The 14,482-nt window shown below is 37.7% G+C and overlaps 1 protein-coding gene across 1 annotated transcript in view; it reads right to left on the reverse strand.

Moving 5' to 3' along the window:
• Positions 1 to 931: 931 nt before the first annotated feature.
• LOC140263935 (chondroitin sulfate proteoglycan 4-like) overlaps positions 932 to 14,482 on the reverse strand; it is a 37,898-nt gene continuing 24,347 nt past the window's right edge. Inside the window, 4 exon segments of the mRNA XM_072359270.1 lie at positions 932 to 5,468; positions 5,953 to 6,136; positions 9,401 to 9,573; positions 13,728 to 13,859. Coding sequence (XP_072215371.1) covers positions 3,415 to 5,468; positions 5,953 to 6,136; positions 9,401 to 9,573; positions 13,728 to 13,859 — 2,543 coding nt within the window. The 3' untranslated portion in view covers positions 932 to 3,414.

Below are 14,482 nucleotides of genomic sequence, written 5' to 3' on the forward strand. Positions count from 1 at the left end.
CATGAAATAAAATGAACAGCTGTAGTGCTAGGGAAACAACCAAAAAATTCAAACCAGATCCTGGCCACAAACTGTTTGTTCCTGGAATCACAAAAAGAACCTGTAAGTACAAATCATCTGTTTTCCAGGTAGTTTTTTGATTTATAGTTATTTGTAAAACCCAGGATAAGATTCATCTAAGCAAGTCAGTGCCATCTCAGAGTTGGACTTCTAGTCTAAGCCAGTCACTTCAGCTCTTTAGAGACAACAAGAAGATGGCCAACTCAGAAGAATCATTCATCTCACCTATATTAAATATCTAAGTAAGAATAAGATAAACCATTCTCTGCCAAAGGCTATTCTGCCTTGCTTAATGGGAAAGCTTCAGGCACATTATTTTTTAAACAGGACTCTGGTTATGATACTAAAGTAAAATCCAGATGTAATCATCAATTATAATATTAAAGAGAGCATTTTATATGAAACTCAGCACTCAGTTTTGCAACATAATTCTCCATAGAGAGTTTGCATCCAAAAGTTCAATAGTATGGCAAGTATTATGGCATGGCTGTGTAACTGGGAGAGCAAACTAAATTCTGGTACACATCACTAATGAATCAGGCCTTTAGGATTTTGTTAAAGAAAAAAGTCAGCACTTTAGAAACGGAGCCCTGTACTTAAAACACAACTCATAGTGCCGGTTCTACGTGAAGTAAACTTCTGTTGTCAGGCAGAAGCAATTCCGAAACAAAGAAAAAGAGTTCAGTTTATTATGCTTACACAAACAAACAAAAGACGGCAAAAAATCAGCAATCTTCCCTGTATTTTTCAAGTATTACTTGTTGCTCAGAGAATACAAATACAGATATTCAGAGGGTCCATCCAGTTCTGAAGTTCTAATTGCATTACTGTTTTTTTTTTATTCACTTGATAATATGTACCATCACCACCATTGCGGTAGCCCTATCTTCCATCTCTATGGCACAGCAAACACAGCAACCTTGCTTACCTGTCTTTACAATGATACATACTTAAGAAAGTTGCTTCAGCACATATTTCATCTCTATATTATTTTTCTTTTCAGCTACAACACAGATTTTGTCACCAGACTCCAGCAGCAATATTTTGATGCTGCACTAAAAGCACACAACTTCATTTCATGGTAGGTACCAGAGTATGACACTTCTTTTTGTTGACAGGAAGGTCTCAGCCATAGGGAAACATGAGACATGCTTCTTTAAGTGCCATGGAACTACTGGATTATGATTCTTATTTTTTATTATTGGAGTGGAGTCTTGGAGTAGATACAAAGGAATTGAGTTTCTGCTACTGGCTAAACGGTGTTGGAGGAAGGGCACTGCAAATACTCTGCTGACAGCTGGGATCTGGAGGAAGTTGCCGTTTGCTTGGTGATAGCAAACAAGGTCTCAGGAAATGGCAGGAGACTACAACTGCACCTCCACGAAGATGCTAGGGTGTCCCTGCAATGGCTGCAATGGCTGACAGCACCACCTCTCTGGCTGAGAGTATCTGAAATAGTAGCAAAGGTTTTGTTGTTGGTTGGTTTGTTTTTAACTAGAAAGGCCTGCACTGCGTGTCTGTAAAGTCCATCTCAAATCCCAGCCTTTTGCACTGATGGTAGCAGGTAGGTGATCTCAAGCCTGCTTAAAGTGGCATCAAGGAAAAATGGTAATTACAAACAAAAATTGCATAATGTGCTGCAAATACATTTTAGTTGGAGCATGTGAAGGTTTCATATCTTTTGTCACCAGTGCTCCACTAACTCAAACAGCTGAAAATGTTGCCTGCATATTTTCCACCGACACTGACCTGGCAGCAGGCTCTGAACAATGTACTGCTTTAAAAATGTCTCTAACTGGGCAGGATACTCAAGTATTTAACTCCTGGGACATAGCAGTAAGCAGAGATTTAGTCTAGCCCTTCTCACTGGTAAACATTTCCCTCAACTGAAATATGTCAATGCAGAAACACAATTAATCAACAGCAGAAAAAAAGACATCCAAAACAAACTGCTTTGAAATTAATAGCACCAAAGATGTTTAGGCCCATACATCCATTTTATAAAAGCAAGGCCAGCAACAATTTGGCTAAAACAAAAATATCATTCCAGTGTTAACAGTAACAATGCAGCAGTGAGACATTTTCAGTCAGTGTTGTTACAGAGAAGCTAACTGGAAGCTATTAAAGCACAGTACAAAAATATATAAGAAGTTCAGTGGTCATTTTGTTCTCTGCAGTCAATACAAATTTTGCTGGTTGTTTTCAGTGGAAGAAAGAATGGACCTTAACAAGAGACTGCACATCATGATTCATTTTCATAAATACAAAAACATCATCTTTACAGAGAAATTACTGCACATTTTACTAACAACTAAATTAAGAGTATGTAGTAATTGCCAGAGGGCATAAGGCACATGAGACCTGCATTCTGGGTGATGAATGGTAAACTGTGAACCTTCAGAAGGGAGCATGCTTTTAGTCACAGAACTCAGTCAGTAGCTCCACCACACAAACTAGTTTGCAGCAAAGCATTCGATGATACTATCATCTCCTTGGACTCACAGCCCCAAGGAGAGCTGCACTTGCTTCACTGAAGGCAGAACTTAGCCCTTAGTAAGGGACAGGAGATTTGATACGCTCTTCCAGATGTAAACTGGGCCTGAAGATAATTCAGCAAGCAGGTTGACTGGCAGAGACACGGTTTTTGCCGTGTGGATTAGAGGCCATGGATGCATTTTACCAGTCTGCAGATATTAAGGTTAGAGTCCAGCAACAAATCAGGAAAACACAAAACAAACAATCAAAAAGCAGCCACCTCACAGAAAGCATTTTATCAGAACCCTTACTTACAGCTGCTGTCATAGAATTATTGCTGAAATGAATTCTTGATTTCACTGACCCAGATGAACACCTGGCAAAACAATGACAGCTTTGTTTCTTTAGTATTGGCCTTTGAACAGCCTTTGGGTCAAAATGATATTATCGAGATTAGCACCTTGACAACTACTTGTAAAAACTGTTTCAAGTTCCTAAAATAGAAGTACCAGTTCAGGAAAGAACACAGGATCTTTACAGCAAACTTAGTTCTTCAAAATAACAATAATGTTAAAATAGATATGAAACATGATAGTACATTTTACTTTACCACTGTCATGGAAAATAAAAAATACTGTATACACAGGGTGCACTAAAAATCTATGAGGACAAGTTCAGCATCTGATGAGGTGGGAAAACTTAATTTATGGCCACTGTGACCAATATGACTTTCATTATTTCACAGCTATCTAGGTTTCACCTAACAAACAATGCACCGTTTGACCTATTATAAATAACCATAATAAAGAACTGTATGTCAATAAGGTACATTCTCCTTTCCACATTACATCAAGCGGCATGAACAAAGTTGGCCATGAACTACACCCAGTACTGACTGCGCTTCAAAGTTGGATTTGTTTTTCGACAGTATTGGATCATCTCAGGATCTAGGTTTAACCAGCTATTTTGCAAAGGCTGTTCTACAGTTGGAGGATGCATCATAGGAAGCAGCTGTTCATGTCTTACTGCCATCAGTGCAGAGGATGTGTTTCCCTCAGCTCCCTTCAGGAGAGGGGTCACCGTAACAGCAGGTACAGTCAAGCTCCGTTCCAGGCAATGACCTGGACTACTGAGGACTACATCTGTTTGATTTTTGACAAGTGGTTTTGCCTTCTCTTTCTTCTGACACATTAGCAAAATGCACACAGAAATAACAACAATAATGAGTAACACAGATACCAGGACCAGGGGTATAATGATGTACCAAGGGTTGCTGCTTTCACCTACTTGCTCTCTGGAACTCATGGCATTAACCTGATCTGTGGTCTCAGTCCCCACAGATCCCCTTGTTCCCACTGCCAGATTTAGAAATGGACCTTCTTCCAGTTGATTTCCCCAGCGTTTCCGACCTAACCACATGCCTGGGACAGTCTTCTTTGGTGCTACTGTAGGAACTTCATCATGGGAGAAAACTAGCATCCGGCCATTTGAGGTAGTTGGAATCTTTAAAGGGGTCATACTGGTTATGAGAGGCACTTCAGCTGTAAAATTCTGCACAAGAGGAGGACTGTATGGCACTATGGAATACTCAAAATGGCCAACAGCAGGCTGCACGTCATCTGCCCTGAGCACAAATGTGAATGAATCATTTAATAGGTCAATGCCTGTCATATTTGTATCTATGTTGAGAAGCACAGCACCTCCATCAATGTCAGCTTGGGTGAATGTCTGAATATCTTCGAACACTGCATCATTCACAAACCTTTTTTTTACAATCCTCCCATGAGCTGGGGGCACTAACACTTCAAATCTAGGATTACTGTTTGTTAAATTGGCTAACTCAGAAGCATCCAGGTCATTCCTTCTGAGTTTATGAACTGCTTGATTTGAAATCTGCATGTCAGACACAACTTGCACTAAAGGTTTCATTGTGATGTTCAGCACTTGTTCTGTTAGATTACTTTCTGCAGTGAATATCATAAACACCAGTACTTCTTTGAACACAGTGAAATTTGACAGATGGTAAGAAAGCCTTCCTGAGTTCAAATCTGCCTGTTCAAATTTAGTAACCTGCTCATTTTCAATCATCAGGTGCCCATACTTGAGGGGTTGAGTTATTTCATATGTGATATTAGTGCTTTTTCCATTTGTGACAGCTGAAAGTTGCGTGTTAGTAATAGTGACAGATGTCTGGCCCTGTGGAAGTGCAACATCTGTAAGGTTGACAAGGACAAGAGCAATTGGTATAACTTCAAGACTGAAAAGTTTGTATAAAGGACGATGTTTACCATCAGTCACACTGAAATAAAACACCCCAGAAGAAGAACTTCCATCCTGTACAAACCATACCCCACCACTGTCAATATCAGCTTGTGTGAAATCCTGTATAGAGATACTCAGATTGCTCTTCATTGCTAAATAACCATTATTGGGGTTGCTAACAATGGAATATTTGAGCTCTGCTGGGGTGTTGTCTAGGTCTTCAACTTTCAGATTCTCTGACCCCAGCACTGCAATATCTCCCTGCAGGACTTTCAGGTGCAGCCTTTTAGTCTTCAGTTCTGGCGGTTGATCATTCACTGGAATAATAGTGATATTAAACACCTCTTCTAAAACTTCACCATGGGGCTTTGTTGCAGACATGGTCTTTAGGTTTAACCAGACAGCAAAAGTGAAATTGTCCATAAGCGATTCAGAATTATCATGCACATACACAATTCCAAACTTGTTCAGTATATATTGCGAGAAATTAGGTTTTTCATTTGTAACGTTTCTTTCTCCAACAATTATCATGCCATGCTGGGGTAAAGACACAACTTGATACCAGACTTCATACATGGAGCGTTGTACTTCAGGTAGCTTAATCAATAGATTTGAAGCATCTAAATGTGTTTTGTTGATTAATATTCTGCCTCCTTCCTGGACTACAGTACCTAGCAGAAAGGAAAAGGGAATCTTAGAAACTCAGTATTTTGACATTGCAATGTGTCAAAAATTGATGATGCTCAAAATAGAGAACATGGAAAAAAATATTTTTCTTTCATGGTATCCTTGATTTCCATATGCCATAGCTAGATACATATTATAATTAATCTTAAGAGAGATCTACACATAACTAACCAGGTTTTCTATTGATAATGGAGCATCATTAAAAAAATCTTAGTAACTCAAAGCTCCAGATATTGCTTTCATTATCTCTACCAAAATGGAAAATATCCACGACAGAAGCAGGAAGAACTGAACAAAGGTGGTTAATTGCATTTTTAAAGATGCAGTGATGCACCTATTTTCTAGACTACACCCTGTGATTAAAACACTCTGGTCATTTGATACTGAAGGAAAGTTTTCCTTTGATTTTTCCTGTTTGTTCATTGGAAGCCTAATAAATCCTGCTTCATTACTGGATGTTATTTGTACCTGTATTTGCAAGAAGACGACTGTCCCGATCATGCCTGGGAATTTCATATGAAATGATGATATGGAACATCTGAGGATCCAGAACTGATGGTGGAGAAGAGACAGTAAACATAAAGAAATCTTCTGCACTCCAGTCAGCTGACTCTGCATCTGAGTGCTCATACATGATCACACCTTCATTCACCTGTTTTTGGGTAAAGAGATCCATAGGCAAAAAGAAGAATAATTTTAAATACAGAAGTGTAAGAACAGAAAACAGACCATTGTTCAAGAAAGGATTTCATACTTTAGTCTATGTACAGTGACTGTGTATGTAGCTCATATTGAAAGACTGTCTTGCATTACTCTCTTTGAACATTTCTCTTTTTGTTAGACAAGCAAGCTTGAAAAAAGTATTTGTACTAGACAAAAACTGATCATAAGTTTAGACCTAAAAGCAAAAGTTAATATCTTCATACCAGGATTCTTGTCAGCTGGAACTATACCAGAACAATGAGATTAGTACTTTAGTACACAGAAACTTCAATAGGATTCCCAAAAGCCTGAAAACTGTAATAATAACTATATCTCATTCAGTACATTCTACATTTGCTTGTCACTTCATTCACTGACCTGGAGAGAAGACAGTTACCTTCTAAATCCTTGGCAGCATCCCAGGTAACTACTGACATGGCTTATATGTGTTAGTTTCTAATTGCCAAAGACAGTCCTGTCCAAGATGGTGTTGGTTTTAAGTCTTCAGCTTGTAATGCATTTCACATAACTTTGTAAACAAAACTGAGGGAACTTATCAGCAAATGTTCCCATGATTTGTGCTTAAAAGGTGTGAAAAAGAAAATTTAAAAATTGCCTGTTGCAATCGTGGGTGAAGCATTCATCATTTCAAAATTTGATCTGTAGCTATAGAGAGAGATAATCCTGAAACAGCCCTCCCGAGATCACCAGGGAAAAAGAGCTTTCAGGGTCAAGCTTTCTCAGCAGCCTCAAAAACAGTCAGCCTTACTGTCAATAAACTTGTCATCAGGTTTATGTTTTCCCTATATTGAATCATAGAATCACAGGTTGGCCTGGGTTGAAAAGGACCACAACGATCATACAGTTTCAACCCCCCTGCCATGGGCAGGGTTGCCAGCCACAGACTGGGCTGCCCAGAGCCACATCCAACTTGGCCTTGAATGCCTGCAGGGATGGGGCATCCACAACCTCCATATTGATTTAATTCTTAATAGCTATTATAGGACAAAGCACACAAAAGTGATATTAAAATATGTTGTCTCAAAACAATATTTCAAAGCATGGCACTACAACTTCAAGTTGAAGAAAGGAAATTGATATATTAAGAATAGGCACAATATGCTTCTGATACATTCAGTGGTGTTTATCAACTGTTAATCTTCCCAGGGCTATATATTTTTAAATGCAAGACCATGCTAATATCTGGACTAGTAAGAAAATGGAACTGGTGAGCATTGCCTTGATTACCTCCACAATGACTTCAAATATAATGAAGAAATTATGGACTTCTGCAAAATGAAAATCTTGTAAGACTTACAAGTAACTACATCATAGTAAGCAACGTCAGAGAAAAAAAAAAAAAATGCTTCTGTTCAGAACTACTGTGCTAGTTTCTTTAATGCGCAACTGTTTTTCTTATATTGGCTGCAAACAACTGTCCTTGAAAAATTCCATTAGAATGCAACTATTTTTCTTCTTTTTCTTTTCTGGCAAAGAGGCAATAAACCGCAGGGAACATGGAAAAGTTTAGCACCATAGCAAAAGTGCTAACTTATTTTTATAATCTACCCATAAAGTAATTTTCAGAAGCAAAATTCTAAGTTCCACAACAAAGAGTTAAGTAAGTGAAAACAAAAACAAAGAAACTATATCAAAATATTTTTCAATTCTGATCAGATTTACAAGCTTTGAAACAAGAAACTGAAATTCTTATTCTCTGTGCAATGAAAAATATAATGCCTGCAGTGTCAATGTCATTTTTCTCTGATACTGTGGCTATTGCCTGTTAGACAGTAAGTTTATTTTGGATCTCTTTTCTTCCCCTAATAGCAGAATACCTCTGTCTCTGCCAGAATAAATAGTGATCCAGTTAAGATACCTTAATTTTACCTGCAATGAGTCACATACCTCTACCTGCTTGAAGTGAAAATGGCCAATACAAATATCCCCCACAGCAAATAGGGAGAATAGAATCACACAAATTATGACAGCTCAAATCCTTACACAACTTACAAAGTTCAAAGCAAAGTTAGCTACACATTAGCAAGAACTAAATTTATAGAGAAGAAGTGGCATGTTCTGCCATGGTACCATCCAATAAATATATGTAAATCTTGTTATCTGTAGGGAAAGAGATTAAAATGTTATTCTTAGCTGAAAGATTTTCTGACATGCTTAACTGTTTCACTTAATGCTCATAAATATCATCCATTTTAGGAACAGAAGAGAATGGTGTCATTTGTCAGTTCACCTCCCTCATAATTTAAGAAAAAACTCAGCTCAGTACTTATTGCAATAAGAACAATAATGATGAGATTGGAACACAGTTTTTAAGATAAATATTTTGTCTTCAACTTGTTTATATAGTTCAGGTGGAGATACATTCCACCACAGTCCTTGGTTAGGTTGTTTCAAAGTTTCATTTTAATAAGTAAAAGTGCCAATCTTTTTTCTGTTTAGTTGGTCCCTCTTCCATTTTCAGATTTTCTCAGTCCTTCATTTCATTCTTTTTAAATCTGTAAATGTATATAAGACCAAATTGCCTCTTAATAGCTCCTACAGTAAAGTCAAATATTGAGCTCCTTTTACCTTCCCTAGTCAGATTTTCCCAGAAAATCTTACTGTGTGCAGAGCACACAGTTAGACTCTGCAAACAGACATAACCCATTTATTTTTTTCAGCTGCAGAATGTTTTCCATCAAGTTACACGAGCTGCCATGTTTTTAATCATTCAAGTATGAGACCCTGTATCACAGTTAAGATTCTTTAAACACTTAATATCACAGCCAATCAAGTCAATAAAAGTCTTCTTGGGGACACCCATGAGGACTGTGCACAGCTGAAACGAATCTGATTCTTGGAGTTTTCATACAGCACAAGGCTACTCCTGCTGCCAAAAACTAACCGCTTCCAACCTCTGACTGCTGGTTAATGGCACCAGAACAGCTCTTCTTGAAAAATACTGTTACAAGCAAAACAAAGGAAATTGCCAAGACTGCTAGTATTCAAAGAGAGGGGGGAAAAGGCTCCTCTTGCATTCATTACTACATGCCAGATATTTAATGACACAGCAAATGTGGACAATCACATTGATGGGTCACATATGTTTGGTTACTAAACAGATATAAATCAACCAGACAACGAAAAAACAATTGGGATGCCCTTTGAAATAACAATCTACTGCTGATACATCCATTACAACATAAATGCTTACCATAGACTGTGTAAAACTGAGGATTTCCTGAGTGGTATTATCAGAATTTGTTCTGATCAGCCTTCCAAGTTTCGGGGAAACTACAATCATAAAAGTTATGGTTCTGTTTCCTGCACTGGTCACATCACTGGTTACAGCTTTCAGATCATGTTGTGAAATAGGTTTCCTGGAACCTAAAAACCATCAATTAAAAGTTACTTAGATTTCAACAGCAGTTTTTCATACAGAGTACAACCCACTCTCTCATCTGTGTACTCTACTTAGCATTTTAATAACGCTTCGTGAGATCAGCAAGTTTACCCTATTTTTGGTTACTTCCAGATAACACAATTCTTCCATCACATTTTCAATAAAAGCACATCAGTAGGAAGTATCTTTGTTTTACAGAAATGAAAAAAGTACAGTTCACTTCAGCATTTGTAATTGCTAAATACTAGCTTCTGCAAAAGCAATCTGAACAAAGGAGTAGAACATGTATAAGAAGCACTGTCCCAATACTACACATGTAAAAATAAATTTGAATTACAGCTGAAGTCAGTATTGTCAGTATTTGGTAATTGCAGGTGCCCACAGACGGCCCAACAACTTGGGTGAGAAGTCTTAACATGGTAAATCTTTTAATGAACACAGATAACCAAAACCATGAAGATTAAACCACATTTTAAGAATAGGAAACATTATTTTTATTACATGAAACTGAAAAATTAATATTGAATTAAATAAATAAATTAGGAAGGACACAAATGATGGTCTCAAGTGAAATAAAGTGTTATTAAGATGGATGTACAACTGAGGAGTCCTTTTAATACACAGAACTGCACTAACCAGTACCTTCTGGCTTAATAATTATAAAGAGCTTCCTGGAATTTAATCAAACCAGGACAATTTCTGACAGATGTGACAAAGCCAAACCTAATAATTTCCTAAAAGAAAAGAAAAAAAGTCCATTTCAGCATTTTTTTTAATTTAATGATGAAGTTTCCTGATGGTATACACTCAAATTAAACCTGATGTTTACTGATACACTGGGAAGAGCAACAGATTTTCATAATCCTGCTCCTCCTGCCCCCACTTCTGCCTTTCTTTTTATGTCTTGTTTTTTCTTGAGCACCATGCTCCTGCAGGTATCAGTGCAGCATTTCAAGTAGTAGCAACTGAAATCCTTCAGGTTTGCATTAACAATCCATCTCCACTATAAATCTACCTTCTGTTTTCAGGGGAATAACACAGAATCTTTCTCCTATAATATTCAGATGGAAAATGACAGTAATCAAACCAAAGAATGGAAATCTTTGAACAAGCAGTTCTTGCTTGTTTATACATAGTTGTACTGTGGTTCAAAATCACATCTACTTTGAAACACAGTTGTTACAACAAAATGAACAAAAATAGCTCCTGGCTCTTTTGCCCTTTTTACCTTCCCATCGCTCTATGTACCAGTGTTGCTTAGAAAAGTGGAACAGACTCTAAGAGCTAGAAAAATTCTTTCACTGTCTAACTGAAGAAATCTCCCTTCTTCTCTCTGCTATTCTTCTTCCTCTTTTGTATAGCAGACTCACAGGAAAGAATAAGCATGTTTTGAGCCTGTGGCAGATGTGATCAAGAATGTAGAACAGAGAACAAAAGTTCATCAGACCACGTGTATCTATAAACAGTTATTTCTCAACAACCTCATTAATGAAAATCAGGCCCGGGCACCATAAAAAATTAAGACAGAGTAACTCCCAAACATGGTTACACTGTGATTTGTTGTGATTATTTCAGTTGTTCACAAAAACCCTGTTCCTTCCCAAAAGACCTGACCTCACTCAGAAGCCAGGACTTGATCACAAGGAACTTTTCTGCATAGCAGAGGCTGAATTACAGTTCAGGGCCACAGACTGAAGTCTCTCGCACTGTCCTGTGAAATGAGATCCTGCTCAAACACAACACTCTGAGTGTGGTCAACACACATAATGAAAGTAGATGAATGCTTTTCTTCTAAAACACAGAAGACTTTTTCTGGCAGTTGCAGCAGTTCTGCTGTGGTCCAACCCCTTGACAGGGATAAGACTGGTTATTTGCCAGCCAACAGACTGGGTAAAGGATAGGGCAGTGAGATCACAGCTTGTCTGCCTCCCAGCACGAGAGCATACAGTTTGCATAAGTACCACCACCCAAACTATGTAGAAAGGATTAGGGAGAGTAGATGGGTGATTCAGAGTAGGGCCAAGCTAATCCATACAAGCAGAACATAAGAGCAAAAAAAAGCTACTATCAGTATCTAATGATTTTGGTATCTGTTTTTAATGCCAGTATTTAAAATCAGGAAACTACTCTGGTATGATAATTTTCCATTCACTGCTGAACAGTTATGGATCATCTTGTCTGCTGACTGGCTTGCACAACTATGTTTATGAATACCTATGATCCTTCTTTTCTTCTCTAAAAGCAACTCATTTAATTCCATCTTCAATTAATTGCTTCCTTGAAGAGAGCAATCATTCATGTTCTAGATATCTAGCATACATAAGAAAAGCTAATGTATTTATCACACAATGTATTAAGCACACTGAACAAAATAAGCTGCTGTTGGACAGAAAAAATCTTAAACTCAATAATCAATTTTGCTGTATTCAGTGCAGAAGAAGACAGCAGTACATGCTCTTATGAAATTGCAAAGCACTATGTTTGAAAGAATACTTTATACCTACTCATTCAGACATGGCAAATTCTTCACAATATATTCCAGATTTAATTTCCTAGAGGAGCGATTCTTCAAGTTGTCTCAACATTAACATTTTCCTCACTGCTATAAAACACAACAAAGCACCAGCTGTTGTTTTTATGTGTGTGAGTTAAGTGTCTGGCACCATCACTGTTTTAATTGTCATACCACAATGAGCAAGTACCACTGAAACCTGTAAAAATCCAGAATGTTTTTAAAATGTATCATGAAGAGAAGAGGCAAAAAAGCCAGCAATTCTTTTCAATATCAAAAAAGAATGTTTGCTAACTCAAAGCAAGCAACAATTCAGTAAAAGTTGGAAGGCTAGATGAATACAGCTTGTGGTGCTGAAAGAGACAGTCTACTTTCCAAGGTTCAGAACTGACCGAAAGTCTAGAGACTATTCTACAGAAGTATCAGGCACACTTTTCTTACAGTTATCTATGGCTTAAGACAGAATTCCTGTTAAGCCCTGTGCCTAAAGCAACCTTACACATCGAAATCACAGATTAATAAACCTTTTAAGTGGGTTTATTTGAATCCCATTTATATTGACTGAAGAAGATCATGATGCCACAATCTCATTTTTTGTTGCCCATATTTAGTAGCTTTTATTGCAAGCCTTTGTTTATACAGCTTACTCTTATGAAGTCTTAGAAACTGTAGTGCTTCTCTTCTGTACTGAATTAATAAATCAAGATACAGATAAACACCTGAGCTTTCCTGGCTCCGTGTCTCTCTCTGGCCACATTCAGAGAAAAAAAATAATAAGGTAATGCAAACAAGAAGCAGGATGCAAGAAAACTCGAGGAGGGATTACGCTTCCCTGTGCAAAGGAGGGAATGGCTCTGGTGAGACCCTCTTAACTCCTGCAGCAGTATTTTTTCATTAAAAATAGTCTTCTCCTCAGCTGATGACCCAGCTAGCACAAATGCATGAATACAAATCAAAGTTGTTCAGTCCTTCTTATCCATCCTTGATCCTGTGCTGTCCTTCATAACTCTGTTCAAACAGTAAGAAAGTGACCCAGCAATATGATGAGATTAAGCATCCAATGGATAGACACTTCACTCTTTATGTGCCATGCAGAAATCACTATTGTGATCAACAGTTCCGTGTCAGGGTGGAGGCTGGTCACACACAGTGTCCCCAAAGGGTTGGTCTTAGGACCAGCACACTTCAACATCTTCATCAATGACATAGACAACGGCATCGAGTGCACCCTCAGCAGGTTTGCAGATGACACCAAGCTGAACAGGACAGCCTATATACTCTAAACAGTACACTGTACCTCTAACTCTATCATAGTGCTTTTAAATTCCTCTTAATGAGGAATGTTCTGGAGCTTAGGCTGAACTGTGTTATTGTCACACGGTGCCTTATATGTTTTACTGCCAAATTTCATCACCTCAAGCACTACTCATATCAAAAATTTAAAGGCCATGCAGACAATAAATGCAGTTGAGACAACATAACAGTTCCTTTAGAAGGCAGACAGTTGCATGTTTCTAAGTACAGTTATCTATATTTTAGACAGCTAGCTGGCAAATTACTGCATACATAGTTACCTATGCAATTTTTTTAAGTGCACAAAATAATGATAAGCTCTTAAAAACAGACCTGGAAAGACTGTGAGCCCTTTGTTTACTTCAATGCTAATGACCAGAGTCCGAGCTGTGATGCTAAAAATCTGTCGTGGTGCAAAGTTCAAACCATCTGTTACCTGAAAGCTGAAGCCTCCAGACATTGCTCCTGTACATAACAAAAACATAAATTTATGTATTTTTCTGTGTTGTTTTTTTTTTTTAAATAAACATACAAATATATACACTGCACACCTTTTGCTGTATTTATTTCAACGTCACCTACAAAGACATCCTGAAGAAGTATTTGATTAGTACTTTCGTATCTAACCTAGAATTTTATTAGTTCATAATGTAGAGAAGAGCATCTCAAGGAGAACTACTGGCTAAATACCTCAGAGATGTAAAGTGAAGTGCCCCTTCCCCTCTTACTTGACCAAATTCAGCAGACTTGGAACCCAGTCAAACTTGGGGAGACACTAGCTCCCAGATTTTCTACTTCTGTTGCATCTTAGGAGGTATTCAGGCATTTAGGAAGCGACTGGCACAGAAGTAATTTTTAGAGAAAAGCTACCAGAATAATCATTTTTTATTTATATTTATATTTAAAGGACTGGACCACATCACAGGTTGCGTTCTTTGCTCTCTTTCAGTTTTGCTGAGGAGGATATCTTGTCACAGCTTAAATTATTTCAGATGACAAATGTACTCATAACAAATGCACATTTATTTTTCTTTAATCTTAGGATCCATGTGTAGCTTGGCCACAAAGCAACAGCAAAATACCTTCAG

The sequence above is a fragment of the Excalfactoria chinensis genome, chromosome Z, assembly GCF_039878825.1.
Source record: "Excalfactoria chinensis isolate bCotChi1 chromosome Z, bCotChi1.hap2, whole genome shotgun sequence".
NCBI classification, from domain to species: domain Eukaryota; kingdom Metazoa; phylum Chordata; class Aves; order Galliformes; family Phasianidae; genus Excalfactoria; species Excalfactoria chinensis.